Source organism: Saccostrea cucullata, unplaced genomic scaffold, assembly GCF_032062105.1.
Source record: "Saccostrea cucullata isolate Sc308-1 unplaced genomic scaffold, CSIRO_AGI_Scuc_v1 ctg29, whole genome shotgun sequence".
NCBI classification, from domain to species: domain Eukaryota; kingdom Metazoa; phylum Mollusca; class Bivalvia; order Ostreida; family Ostreidae; genus Saccostrea; species Saccostrea cuccullata.
In genome coordinates, this window is record NW_026936770.1 from 141,514 (window position 1) to 155,177 (window position 13,664).

At 35.6% G+C, this 13,664-nt stretch overlaps 1 protein-coding gene across 1 annotated transcript; it reads right to left on the reverse strand.

The window, feature by feature from the left end:
• Positions 1–693: 693 nt before the first annotated feature.
• On the reverse strand, positions 694–8,724 carry LOC134246552 (krev interaction trapped protein 1-like). Its single transcript, XM_062728939.1, has 14 exons — positions 8,460–8,724; positions 7,829–7,921; positions 7,506–7,644; positions 7,132–7,405; positions 6,851–6,951; positions 5,823–5,963; positions 5,352–5,505; positions 4,995–5,105; positions 4,650–4,751; positions 4,470–4,536; positions 4,036–4,363; positions 3,654–3,795; positions 1,427–1,582; positions 694–1,137 (listed from the first exon to the last, which is right to left on the reverse strand). Exons 1-14 carry the CDS (start codon positions 8,692–8,694, stop codon positions 910–912), a joined length of 2,271 nt encoding a protein of 756 aa, XP_062584923.1. The 5' UTR covers positions 8,695–8,724; the 3' UTR covers positions 694–909.
• Positions 8,725–13,664: the final 4,940 nt, after the last annotated feature.

The following is a 13,664-nucleotide window of genomic DNA, read 5'->3' on the forward strand; positions in this document are numbered from 1 at the left end:
GTTGGTACCCATAGAAAAGTCACAATGAATGTACATTTGAGGAGTCCTTGCATCACCTGTGCAAAAAGTATGGACAAGTTGAGAGTTTTTCAAAAGCAAATCAAACCAAAAAAGGTAAAATTCATTGGAACCTAAAGTAAAGGTCTGACTACATGGAGTACGCATATGAAATTCAAAAACTCTAGAGGCCATTCACAAGTTGTGGCCATGGTTAAAGTTTGGTGATACATGTACTGTAAACCAACTTTTATTCGCATCATCTATTATTCGCGATTTGTCTATTTGAAAACAATCTGTGGCGATTAATTTTTGCGACTGAGGAAATGTTCTCTACAAAAACTTAAGGAAAATAAACGGTTCGCGGCGATTAATATTCGCCAGTAACAGAAGGTCGCGAACTCATGGATATTTCTCCCACGCGAATAAAAGTTGGTTAACAGTATATTATTATTACTGCAATGTTTACTTTTTCTACTATGAATACACAATTTTACTACTGTATCTATTATGCCTAATATCTATCTCGAGATACCCTTCATCCATTGCAAAACAATGTACCGGTACTTTCTGTACTACAGATCAGGAGTTAGACATATAAACTAAAGCTATCTGCAGAAGATTGCTTCCTGTATGTAACTGCCTTGCAGCAAGCCATGAGGCTGCAGTAAGCTGAAATAAGCACCAGAAGAAAACTACTGTGCATGTAAAAGCTTTATAAATAAAACATGATGTATAAAAAAATCAACAAATACAATTCTGCCCTCACTCGATCATGAACAGGCACACACATACACGCAAAGGTACATTTCCAAGTCTTCACACAATATCACGAGGGTGTAAAATGAACAACCATGTCATGAATGAACAACCGTGAATCACATTAATCTCCGACCAGCAGTCCCCAACACTTTATCTCCGGCCAGCCGTCCCGAACACAAGGTTGACTTGTCTGTCATCAAACTGATGCAGATCTTTGAGTTTTTGCATGAGGTGCACAATAAGTCCCGCCTGCCGTGATTTGATCTTCACCTGACGGGGATCACTAGAATCATTGACTGTGTAAATCTCCAGGAAGGAGGGCTGGTCGTCAGGGTGAGACCATCGAATGTCCGAGTACAGGAAACTGTAAAGCATCACCTGTAAACACAGACAAAAACAACACTGTACATGTAAATAAACCTCATCGAAAAGGAACATTTTAATTTGCAACCATCGAATCATGATGTTGATAATTTCTATAGCAGTTTTAGTCCTCAATTCATGAATTTTTATACAGTTTTTCATAATTCATCTACATGTCAATTACCTTATCAACATAACTGCCTTTAACTGACATGCCAAGACATCAAACTTTATATTGCAAGTCTTAAGATTATAGTGATACATGTACGTTTAGGATGTGATTATACAAAAATATTTTACTTACTTTAGACTTCATATTTATGATATGTATTCCTACATCGTTGACTCCAATATGACAGAGAATGGAGGATTTACTGTTGGGTTGGAGGTTTCCAGTGAAGAATGCAGATCCATACACTGTCAGTTTCCGACAAAATTCTAGGAATTTTCCTTGCAGGAACTGTTGAACAAAAATTACAATAACAATCATGAATTATGTAGATGCACTCATGGCAATAAAATGCCCAAACTTTCTGTATCTAGAGATTCTCATGATTTATCTGACCTGTTGGTATTGGTTCTGATAGTTTTTGACTTCCCATTACAGATTCCTCTATTTTATCTTATCTGACCTATTAATAATGGTTCTTATAGTTTTTATCCCCTGACAGATTCTCCCACTTTATCTGACCTGTTGATACTAGTTCTGCATTTTTATTCCTTTTACTTATTCCCCTTGTTATATTTCTGACCTGTTGACCCGTTTTATTCTGACCTGTTGATACTAGTTCTGCATTTTTATTCCTTTTACTTATTCCCCTTGTTATATTTCTGACCTGTTGACCCGTTTTATCTGACCTGTTGATACTAGTTCTGCATTTTTATTCCTTTTACTGATTCCCCTTGTTATATTTCTGACCTGTTGACCCGTTTTATCTGACCTGTTGATACTAGTTCTGCATTTTTATTCCTTTTACTGATTCCCCTTGTTATATTTCTGACCTGTTGACCCGTTTTATTCTGACCTGTTGATACTAGTTCTGCATTTTTATTCCTTTTACTTATTCCCCTTGTTATATTTCTGACCTGTTGACCCGTTTTATCTGACCTGTTGATACTAGTTCTGCATTTTTATTCCTTTTACTGATTCCCCTTGTTATATTTCTGACCTGTTGACCCGTTTTATCTGACCTGTTGATACTAGTTCTGCATTTTTATTCCTTTTACTGATTCCCCTTGTTATATTTCTGACCTGTTGACCCGTTTTATCTGACCTGTTGATACTAGTTCTGCATTTTTATTCCTTTTACTGATTCCCCTTGTTATATTTCTGACCTGTTGACCCGTTTTATTCTGACCTGTTGATACTAGTTCTGCATTTTTATTCCTTTTACTTATTCCCCTTGTTATATTTCTGACCTGTTGACCCGTTTTATCTGACCTGTTGATACTAGTTCTGCATTTTTATTCCTTTTACTTATTCCCCTTGTTATATTTCTGACCTGTTGACCCGTTTTATCTGACCTGTTGATACTAGTTCTGCATTTTTATTCCTTTTACTGATTCCCCTTGTTATATTTCTGACCTGTTGACCCGTTTTATCTGACCTGTTGATACTAGTTCTGCATTTTTATTCCTTCTACTGATTCCCCTTGTTATATTTCTGACCTGTTGACCCGTTTTATCTGACCTGTTGATACTAGTTCTGCATTTTTATTCCTTTTACTGATTCCCCTTGTTATATTTCTGACCTGTTGACCCGTTTTATCTGACCTGTTGATACTAGTTCTGCATTTTTATTCCTTTTACTTATTCCCCTTGTTATATTTCTGACCTGTTGACCCGTTTTATCTGACCTGTTGATACTAGTTCTGCATTTTTATTCCTTTTACTTATTCCCCTTGTTATATTTCAGACCTGTTGACCCGTTTTATCTGACCTGTTGATACTAGTTCTGCATTTTTATTCCTTTTACTGATTCCCCTTGTTATATTTCTGACCTGTTGACCCGTTTTATCTGACCTGTTGATACTAGTTCTGCATTTTTATTCCTTTTACTTATTCCCCTTGTTATATTTCTGACCTGTTGACCCGTTTTATCTGACCTGTTGATACTAGTTCTGCATTTTTATTCCTTTTACTTATTCCCCTTGTTATATTTCTGACCTGTTGACCCGTTTTATTCTGACCTGTTGATACTAGTTCTGCATTTTTATTCCTTTTACTGATTCCCCTTGTTATATTTCTGACCTGTTGACCCGTTTTATCTGACCTGTTGATACTAGTTCTGCATTTTTATTCCTTTTACTGATTCCCCTTGTTATATTTCTGACCTGTTGTTCCGTTTTATCTGACCTGTTGATACTAGTTCTGCATTTTTATTCCTTTTACTGATTCCCCTTGTTATATTTCTGACCTGTTGACCCGTTTTATCTGACCTGTTGATACTGGTTCTGATAGTTTTTATTTCTCCATATCTCACCCCCACCCCCACCCCCACCCCTACTGATTCCCCTTGTTATATATCTGACCTGTTGATACTGGTTCTGGTAGTTTTTGATTTCCTCCTGCAGTCCTCCACAGTATTCCTTGTACCTCTTCATTATTGTAGAGTACAAGTGCTGTCCCTTGGCTTTCAGTATAGGGGCTGGTACCAGACTACTTATGTTTTTACTGAAACAGAGACAAGTCTAGTGTAAGATTTGAGTATAAGATGGTTCTATATTCACACCCGTCAAAAATTCATAAAACACCTAGAATATCTCAATTACACTCTTGAAAACATTTGGGTTTTTTTAATCAGAAATCAGACTTATAAAAATAGACAAAGCATAAGGCCTATTTGGACACCAAAAATAAACGTCATGGCAAAATCTTGAGGTTTTCTGATCTGCTCTAGTATATAACACTCACTGTAGGTAGTGTTTGGCAGTTCCTGGATCATACTTCCCTCCATGCTCCAGGAGAATTAAAATGGAGGCAAACGTGTGGACATCTTGATCCTTACAGGGATATAAGGCATTAATATAGTTATGCTTGGCCTCATAAAACAGAATCTGGATGGCTAAGGGATGAACCACCTCCCTCTGCTCTGAGACCACGCCCACTTTGGCGTTGCGGCGCCACTTAAGGGTGGGATTCTCCTTGGTGGTATCCGTGGTGCCTGTTAACATGCTGACTATACGCCTCCGCCAGTTGTTGATGTGCTCCACTGGTTTGTGCTCCAATTTTAATTGTAGCTCTGCATGAATGAAATTAATTTGTCACAGAGGCACAGCATATCAGATGACAATAAAAACTCTAAAACACTAAAATGTTTCAACCCCGATAATTCCCTTTATACTTACCAAGACTTTTAGAGCATATCCATATTGTGAAATATTCAGCATAGGGCTTAGGGGGAAGCTGAAATGCCTGAAATATGAAGAAACATCTTAGTATGCTATAATATTAAAAAAAAGTTATTTTTTAAAAACATTTTCTTGGGGAAAAAGCTTAACCTTTCCTTTTTTTAATTAAATACGCACCCTCAGCAGCTGCAGGTTAAGCTGTTGGACCGTGGTGTTGTCACCGTTAGATAGGTTCAGCATCTTTGATGTTCCGTCCATTAAAAACACTTGTATCTGCTTCTGAAAATACCCACACAAAGAGTATTTAAACAAAATATGTAAATGTTTATATGTCAATAAAAATATTGAGAAATTTTTAGTAAATTGTGTGAAGTTATAGTTTCTTTATTCTATTTTTCTTCATTTCAAAGAAATTTAAAAAGCTAATATATTGGTGCAAAATTGTAGAAAAATGACAGATTATATATTAAATATTTTCTTGATTTCAATTAGTGCATTGACAGTTATGACAATAACAGTTACTGTTTTTTTAATGGCGGAGATGATGAGATTGGCCGTCTTCTGATGTTTTGGAGATCGTGGATCCTGTTCACAGAGGTTTAATGGTGTCCTGTTCTGTTTATCCAACAGCTCCTACAAATGAAACATTTGTTTAAAATGAGAGTTTTAAGTTCCATTTTAGAGACCTCATTACAAAACATTTCAAAGTTCTTTATATCGATATAGCTTATTGTAGATTTAATAAATAGTGATGTAAATTCTGAATTAATCTGAAATTCATTATAATAGTAATATTGCAGTTTCTGGTTTAGACATGAGTTCTTTCATTCCTTATTCACCAGAGTGATATTTGGTCCCTTATGCTGGTTCCCTACTTACCAGACTGGTTTCCTGCCTCTTTATCAGTTCCTGAACCACATTCCAATGACCCTCTTTTGCTGCGATGTGTAGCGGGGACTGACCAAGCTCATTCAGAGCATTTGTATTACATCCGGCTTCCAGAAGTATTTTGGCTGCATCTACAGAACCTTTGCTGTGTAAGTAAAAAAAAAACTAAGGATTACATGAAGTATCATGATGACTTGAAATCATACCAGAACTTTTAAATAACAAATTTGACTGAAATGAACCTGATAAATAAATAAATCAAAACTCATAGACATCTTAAATTTCTTTGCTCATTTAGTAATTATTACAAATACAAAAATAAATAAATAACACAAGGGGACTAAATTTTACATGCTTTTGTATTAAAACTGATAAATGATTAAAAACTACATGTATGGTTTACACATAGAGGGTATACATAAAACAAACATAAACATTCCGATATAGCTCCCCATTACTTACTATGCTGCCATATGAAGGGGGACTCCATATTTGGGGTGTTTTTCATCGACTAGGTGTGAGGCAAAAGAAATGGTGTCCCTAATGGCTTGGATATTGCCCTCATTCACAAGTTTGTGGATATGATACTTCTCTGGATACAAACTAAAAAGGCAATCCAACCAAGCTTTATCTATTATGCAAATAATTTATCTCTAAAAACTATTGGCAAAAAATTCAGATGAAAAAAAACAAAAATATTCATGCATTTAACCAAACTTTCAAATTCAGACAATGTTTGTAAGCGGTTTAAAAAACATCTACAAACTAGAACTGTCCAAACGGGACAAAATACCCCCCGCTGGATTTTTTCACAAGTAAGTTTTTCCATAATAAAGATATGTATCACACATGAATTATGAAATTTTTCTTCAAGTGACCTTGAAATTCCCCAAATGACCTTGGGTCAAGGTCATGACATACCCTTGGGTCATGGGCAATCTTTGTGTGAAATGAGAACCTACCAAGTTTATCCATAAAAAAGATATGGACCAGAAAGAATTATGAACTTTTTCTTCCTGTGACCTTGAACTTCCCCAATTGACCTTGGGTCAAGGTCATGATACACCCTTGGGTCATGGGCAATCTTTGTGTGAAATGAGAACCTACCAAGTTTATCCAATATCCATAAGAAAGATATGGACAGGACACGAATTATGAACTTTTTCTTCCAGTGACCTTGAACTTCCCCAAATGACCTTGGGTCAAGGTCATGACACACCCTTAGGTCATGGGCAATCTTTGTGTGGAGTAGTAGATTCTAATGTCCCTTTGTAAGAAAGATATGGACCGGACACGTTTGCACAGACAGACGGACGGACGGACAGACGGACAGACAGACAAGGTGATTCCTATATACCCCCCCAAACTTCGTTTGCGGGGGGGGTATAATAATTATGACAAAACTATTCTTCTAAACAAAATAACATTCCTAAACTGGGAAACATAAATGTTATAACTGATGACACAATTAATGTTATGATTGTGGATACCTATCAAATGACCCCCCTGTGCTGCTGTTCCTGTGGGAGCTGGGCCACGTGTAGTCAGGGACACCCATTCCCCAGTACATGTTAACTTCAGCTCTGTCAACCTGAAATATAATTTACACAGTTATCTACCACTTCTCTTCAAGTATCAAAGAAGTTTTACATTTTATATGTCAGTTTTAAAGAAAGTTGAGAGACATTGCTGCAGTATTTCATAATAATTACATATGGGAACCAGACACACAGACAGACAGTTAGACAGACAGACAAACAGAGGGACTTGCCTTTGGTTTACACGGAAATGAGGATCCAAACACGGGATTCAGGACAACCTTCTCACATTTCTCGATTTCCAGCATCCTTGTGAGGGCTTCCCGAGCCGTGTGCCTGATCTCGTCTGGGGTGGAGTCTATAACCATTCCTGTTGACTTGTGTTCATGCTCAAACCGACTAGGTAAAAAGGCTGGGTTGTTGACACTGAGTTTGACTCGATAGTCAGCACGACGACTAAATAAGATGTTAACTGCTCCAGGCATTGCATGTTTCTCTCTCAGCCAACTGAAAATTAATTAAATGATTTCATACATAGCTACAAATAACAATTATAATTTGATTGTCTCATCTTAGTCAATGACACAGAGTTCTATTGTAAGCTTACCTCTCTAGCTGGGATATAAAGGTTCTGGTAGGGGGAGGGTAGGCCACAGTGTCATTGTTCAGTGTATCAATCACGTAGTCCAGGGAGAAAAAGCCAGGGTAATCTGGAGACTTCTCCACAAACATACGATTCAGCTTATCTGAAACAGACAAATCAGGTTACATCAAAATTATTCACTGTAAACATTTAAATCAACAGCTCTCAGAATACCGGTATATCTTCTCACTGCACAATTCTCAATCTTCTTCCATGTAAACTCTTATGGCTTTGATCCTTTATCATTTACATTTATAGATTACTGGAGAATCAAGCTTGTGTATTACCTCCCTTGTTGACTGGAACACAGAAGAGGGCGAATCGTGTGAGTGACTCCCTGTACTTGTCACTGGACCACTGAATCTGAAGAGCACGCTCTCCTGCACAAGGAGGAAGAATTGTTACATGTATAAATTACTTCCCTCCTTAATTGTTTAAGTAGAAGTTCCCTTCTACTGGTTGTCACAATCATTATAGCATTTCAGAGTCCTCAATAGATGATAACTCGGTGACACGTTGAAAACTGATGCATATATTCCTTTTTTTGGGGGGAGGTGTACAGAAATGTAGTTTTCTTTATTTACATTACATGTTAATGTCATACACATGTAATGAAGAATTCTATATATTTTCAAAGGATGGGAAGTTTCATTTCAGGATATGTAATAAACGAATGTTGATTTAAATCCACATTCCATTTCATAAAAAATTCTGAATATTATACATATACAATGTACCACACTGTCCATAGAAACACATGTAAAGATTAATGCTGTCTAACAGTTAGCCAATATAAATTACAAATGTAATGAATTGAACATTTTGAATTGAACATCATGCAAGAAAACATACAAATATAAATCATGTGTACAACTACTGTAAATTATATAACACATTCATAAGATAACTGTCCCTGACCTTTGATGCCGACGTGATCCCCTCCGGTCAGCTGATACAGATTGGCCAGAACCTCGTCCCCAGCCTCCTCCTGGACGTTGGTCAGCGGGAAGGTGGGGAGGTACTTGGTGGGCTTCCCCTTCTCCCCCGAGGACGCAGTTTTGTGGTCCAGCAGCAGAATATTATACAGCTTAGGTCGGTACTCCTGGCTGAAGACATTTTGTTTGGGTTGAACCACAGCTAGGATGACCTCCATTACATAATTAACCACTAGGTGTTCAAATGCCTGGAATTACATAATTAACCACTAGGTGTTCAAGTGCCTGGAATTAAATTTCTTGTTATGAATACCACTTTAAATTGTGTCAAACACCGACTACTTCTAGTACATGTACATTTTCCATGAAGAATGTTTCTTATTAACGAAATCATACGTCAAATTATAATTCACTTCCCAGTCGAAGTTCTATCTTACAAATGTGAAGTATGCATAATAATAAACCTTTATATCATAAACATTAAATCCTGCTTCATATGTAAATTTTCTCTCTATCTCCTGCTCTCATTACTACACATATATCAATAATAATCTAACATTCTAAGGAATAGCGATACATGATGTACCCCAACGTGAATAATCTAACACGATCAAACATTAAAACCCTATAAAAAATTTGGGTTATAAATCCTAAATGTCATTTTTTTTGGTCATTAAATCCAAAAGTTAAGGTCCTGTGTCAATAAAATTTTTCTCCTGTGCATACATTTTCCAATCCTTTGTTCAAATAACCTATTAAATATCTGAGCTTAGCTGTAAAACTTTCTATATGTTGACAGACAAAACAAACCATAACATTCTGTTTTCTTGTTCCATTAACATGTAACAATTTTCTCTGCTTCACATATTTTATTTAGCTGTACAACTGTACCATTTACATGTATACATTACTTACTTATACATATTTAGTCCTCATAAAGTCTCAGTATACTTCTTAATGCTGATCCATACTTTTAACGTTGATTACATTACTAACAGTTGAATAGGCAAAATGGGATACTGAAAAAATAAAGAAAATTTCCAAATTGGGTTTGCCTGCAAAAAATGTATGATACTCATTTTGTCAATTAAGAAATAGTAATCCTGTTATATTCATAATGCTGGTATTCACCTTAAGTTTATGAGTGTGTATGTGTTTTTTTTAATAGATTAATATATTTAAGGAGGAAGAGTTTTTGTTGAAAATTCCACAAATTATCAGTCCACTGGTTTTGTCTTATATTAAAGGAAATCAAAGTACAACCCGGACATGTAGCTATTGCAACTCCAATGAATAGAACTGGAATTCTTGGTGTATACTACATGTACAACCAAATTTTCTTGTAAAAATCTGGTACAGGAGTGGTCCTTTGATAATATCCTACATGTCATTTTATTTTACGTCAGAACACATTAAAATGTTGCAACATCATTTGTCAGGTACAGTAAATCTAAAACTTAAAAAAAAATCTTTGTATAGTTTAATAACTTGTGCATCAAGAATCCCTTGAAATTTTTTGTTCTTTTAATCAATTACATTTTTGTAGAATACAGTATTTTATATCTTAGCTAGTGTAGTCTATATTTTAAAGAGTTTCCATTATTGAAATCTGACAAAATAGGACGATGATGATGTTACAGAAAGAAGAGATTACCATCTGTCAATCAGGCATTCATTTTCTATAAAAAGTACCGTAAATGATAATTGTCCAATGTCTAATGTCATCATCTAATCATGTTAAATTACTGTAAACCTCTGTCAGTTGTGGATGTACTTTGTTGCAGAATTAGTAAAAGAGTGTTTCAGGAAATTATATTGTTACAAAAACTTGAGAAAACAGTCTTAAAATACTGAGATAAAGAACCCTCAAACCATTCACACTTTAAGGGTTATAAATGTATACATTTTTTCAATGGATCTGTAATATTTTGGTCATTCATCCCAATTTTTCAGATCAATTTTAAGATAACAATGATTGATGTGGCATCACACTATGATCACAGTCTAGACTGTCTAAGCCAAGGTATGAAAAAGGGCAACAGGCAAATCTAAACTAGAACTGTCCAAACGGGACAAAATACCCCCCGCTGGGTTTTTCAGAAGTAAGTTTTTCCATAAGAAAGATATGGACCGGACACAAATTATGAAATTTTTTTACCAGTGACCTTGAACTTCCCCAAATGACCTTGGGTCAAGGTCATGACACAACCTTGGGTTATGGGCAATATCTGTGTGAATATGAGAACCTACCAAGTTTATCCATAAGAAAGATATGGACAATAATTTCAATTTTAATTATGAAATTTTTCTTCCAGTGACTTTGAACTTCCCCAAATGACCTTGGGTCAAGGTCATGACACACCCTTGGGTTATGGGCAATCTTTGTGTGAAAAAGAACCTACAGAAAGTTTATCCATAAGAAAGATATGGACCGGACACAAATTATGAAATTTTTCTACCAGTGACCATAAATTTCCCCAAATGACCTTGGGTCAAGGTCATGACACACCCTTGGGTTATGGGCAATCTTTGTGTGAAATGAGAACCTACCAAGTTTATCCATAAGAAAGATATGGACCGGACACGAATTATGAAATTTTTCTTCCAGTGACCTTGAACTTCCCCAAATGACCTTGGTTTAAAGGTCATGACACATTGGGCTATGTGCAATCTTTGTGTGAAATTGTGTACCAAGTTTATCCATAAGAAAGATATGGAGGAGACCATGCTTAAAGTATTTATGAAATTTTTCTTCCAGTGACCTTGAACTTCACCAAATGACCTTGGGTCAAGGTCATGACACATCCTTGGGTTATGTGCAATATCTGTGTGAAATGAGAACCTACCAAGTTTATCCATAAGAAAGATATGGACCGGACACGAATTATAAAATTTTTCTTCCAGTGACCTTGAACTTCCCCAAATGACCTTGGGTCAAGGTCATGACACACCCTTGGGTTATGGGCAATCTTTGTGATAAATGAGAACCTATCAAGTTTATCCATAAGAAAGATATGGACCAGTAGAGCTAAAAATTGTATAGTTTTATAATTTTTTCTTCCAGTGAATTTCAATTTTTAAAAAATTAATGACCTTGGGTCAAGGTCATGACATATCTTGGGTTATGGGCAATTTTTGTGTGAAATGAAACCTACCAAGTTTTTCCATGATGAAAGATATGGACCGGACACGAATTATGAAATTTTTCTTCCAGTGACCTTGAACTTTTCCAGATGACCTTAGGTCAAAGTCATGACACAACCTTAACTTATGACCAGTCTTTGTGTGGAGTAGTAGATTCTAATGTCCCTTTGTGCAGAAACTGTAAACGAATTAATATGTTAGGAACTGACATCGTTACAAAAGTCTTAAAATTCTGAGATACAACCCTCAAAGCAGATTGATTTGAAGATAATTATGATTGACTACATGTACGTTCACAGTCCATACTGTCTAAGCCAATGTATGAAGAGGCAGATCTAAATTAATCCAGTGATAAATATAAGAGCACTCACCAAAACTACTGTACCACCAGAAATAGTATTTATAGGCAAGAAGACAAGGGACCTAAAATAAAATAGTAATCTCAGAAGATAGAAAGTGCAATAAGTACATGATGGATGCACATCATGAAACACTCAGGACAAGGAAGCAGATACATATCAACTTTATTTTTTGCAGCCTAACTTTTTTTTTCTCAAGTAGTTGTCTAATGCCCTTGTACTATCACTTCTTACCATAAAAGCTCATGCACCCCACCCCTCTACTTCCCTTATCCCCTTTTTCCATTCCATAAACAATGATAAAGGAGGGATTATTGGACAATGTGCCCTAATCCAGTAATGATACACTAACTGTAAACCTATACTTCTGTGTTCAATAGCAAGTGCAACAATTAGCAGAAGCACTGCATGCTCATCCCATCAGCTTTTAAAGCAAGACCTGGGAAAGAGGTCATTTGTACTTTAACATTAAGCCAAATGAATTTTTTTGTCAACATAATCTCTGGACCCATTCTAATATATATGACAATTCTTTGAACATGTTATTAATTAAATCTTAGCAGCAATACACTGTACCACAAACTATGTTCTCACAGCAGCAACAACATTCAGCAAAAAATAAACTCACCTTAATTTATTTGATACTGCCCATAAATAGCAAATTGTTATTTGTTTAAAATTTGTACTTTTCAAACTTTGTTAAGGAAATGGAACTAACATATAATATCATGTGTTGTCATAATTATGATAATATCACAGTCTAGAAGAGCAGAGGTAATAGGCTAAATTCTTAATTAAGTGAATTTATCCAATAATTCAGGACAGTAAACACTTTCCCTAACAGTTGCACCATCAAAATATTACAGCTGTTACGGAATATTGGCTTGTAGTTTCTGGATCTCTATTAGTGTTAACAACTTAACAGAAACATGTATAGAAATACCAACTCTTGTATCATATTTTATTATATAGCTTATAAATAGTCTCTAATGAAATACTACCAAAAACCTAGAGAATTTTAGCGTTCAATATCTTGACGTTTTATTGAACGCTGAGTTTGTATTACATATACGAGTATGCCCAAAACATTCCGAACACGAGCGTTCAATATCAAACGCCCCGTTGTAAACAAAAAAAAAAATTCTCATAGCTATATTAACAGAATAAAGTGGCATCTAGGTAAGATGTGTTTATTTTTCACACAAAATGAAATTATTTATCAAAAATTTAGTACGTATTAGACCGATTGAAACCTAAATAAGCAAATCATATCTCTCGGTAGGGTCATCGGAATGATGCAAATTGAACGCTTACGAGACATACGTTAATTTGAATACTGATACTCACAAAATCATTAATTTGACTTTTTTTTAGTTGGAATAATTATTATAAATTATGTGGAAATGTTTTAGCTATATAAGAAAGGAGACGTTGGCTGTTCAAATGCACTCGCAAGCTCGTGCATTTGAATAGCCAACTCATGTCAATACTCACCAATATAAGTTCAATAACCCTATAATATATTATTGCAAGTGCAGAGAGCAGCGCTTCATGCACCGTGAGCTCTAATGATAACCCCTCAGTGAAAAGAAAATTCAGACTTGCACATTAATCCAAATGAATTTTTTTCACTCAACTTCTGTCATTCTGGACCCACAATGCATTGCTTGTTAAGCTACATTCTC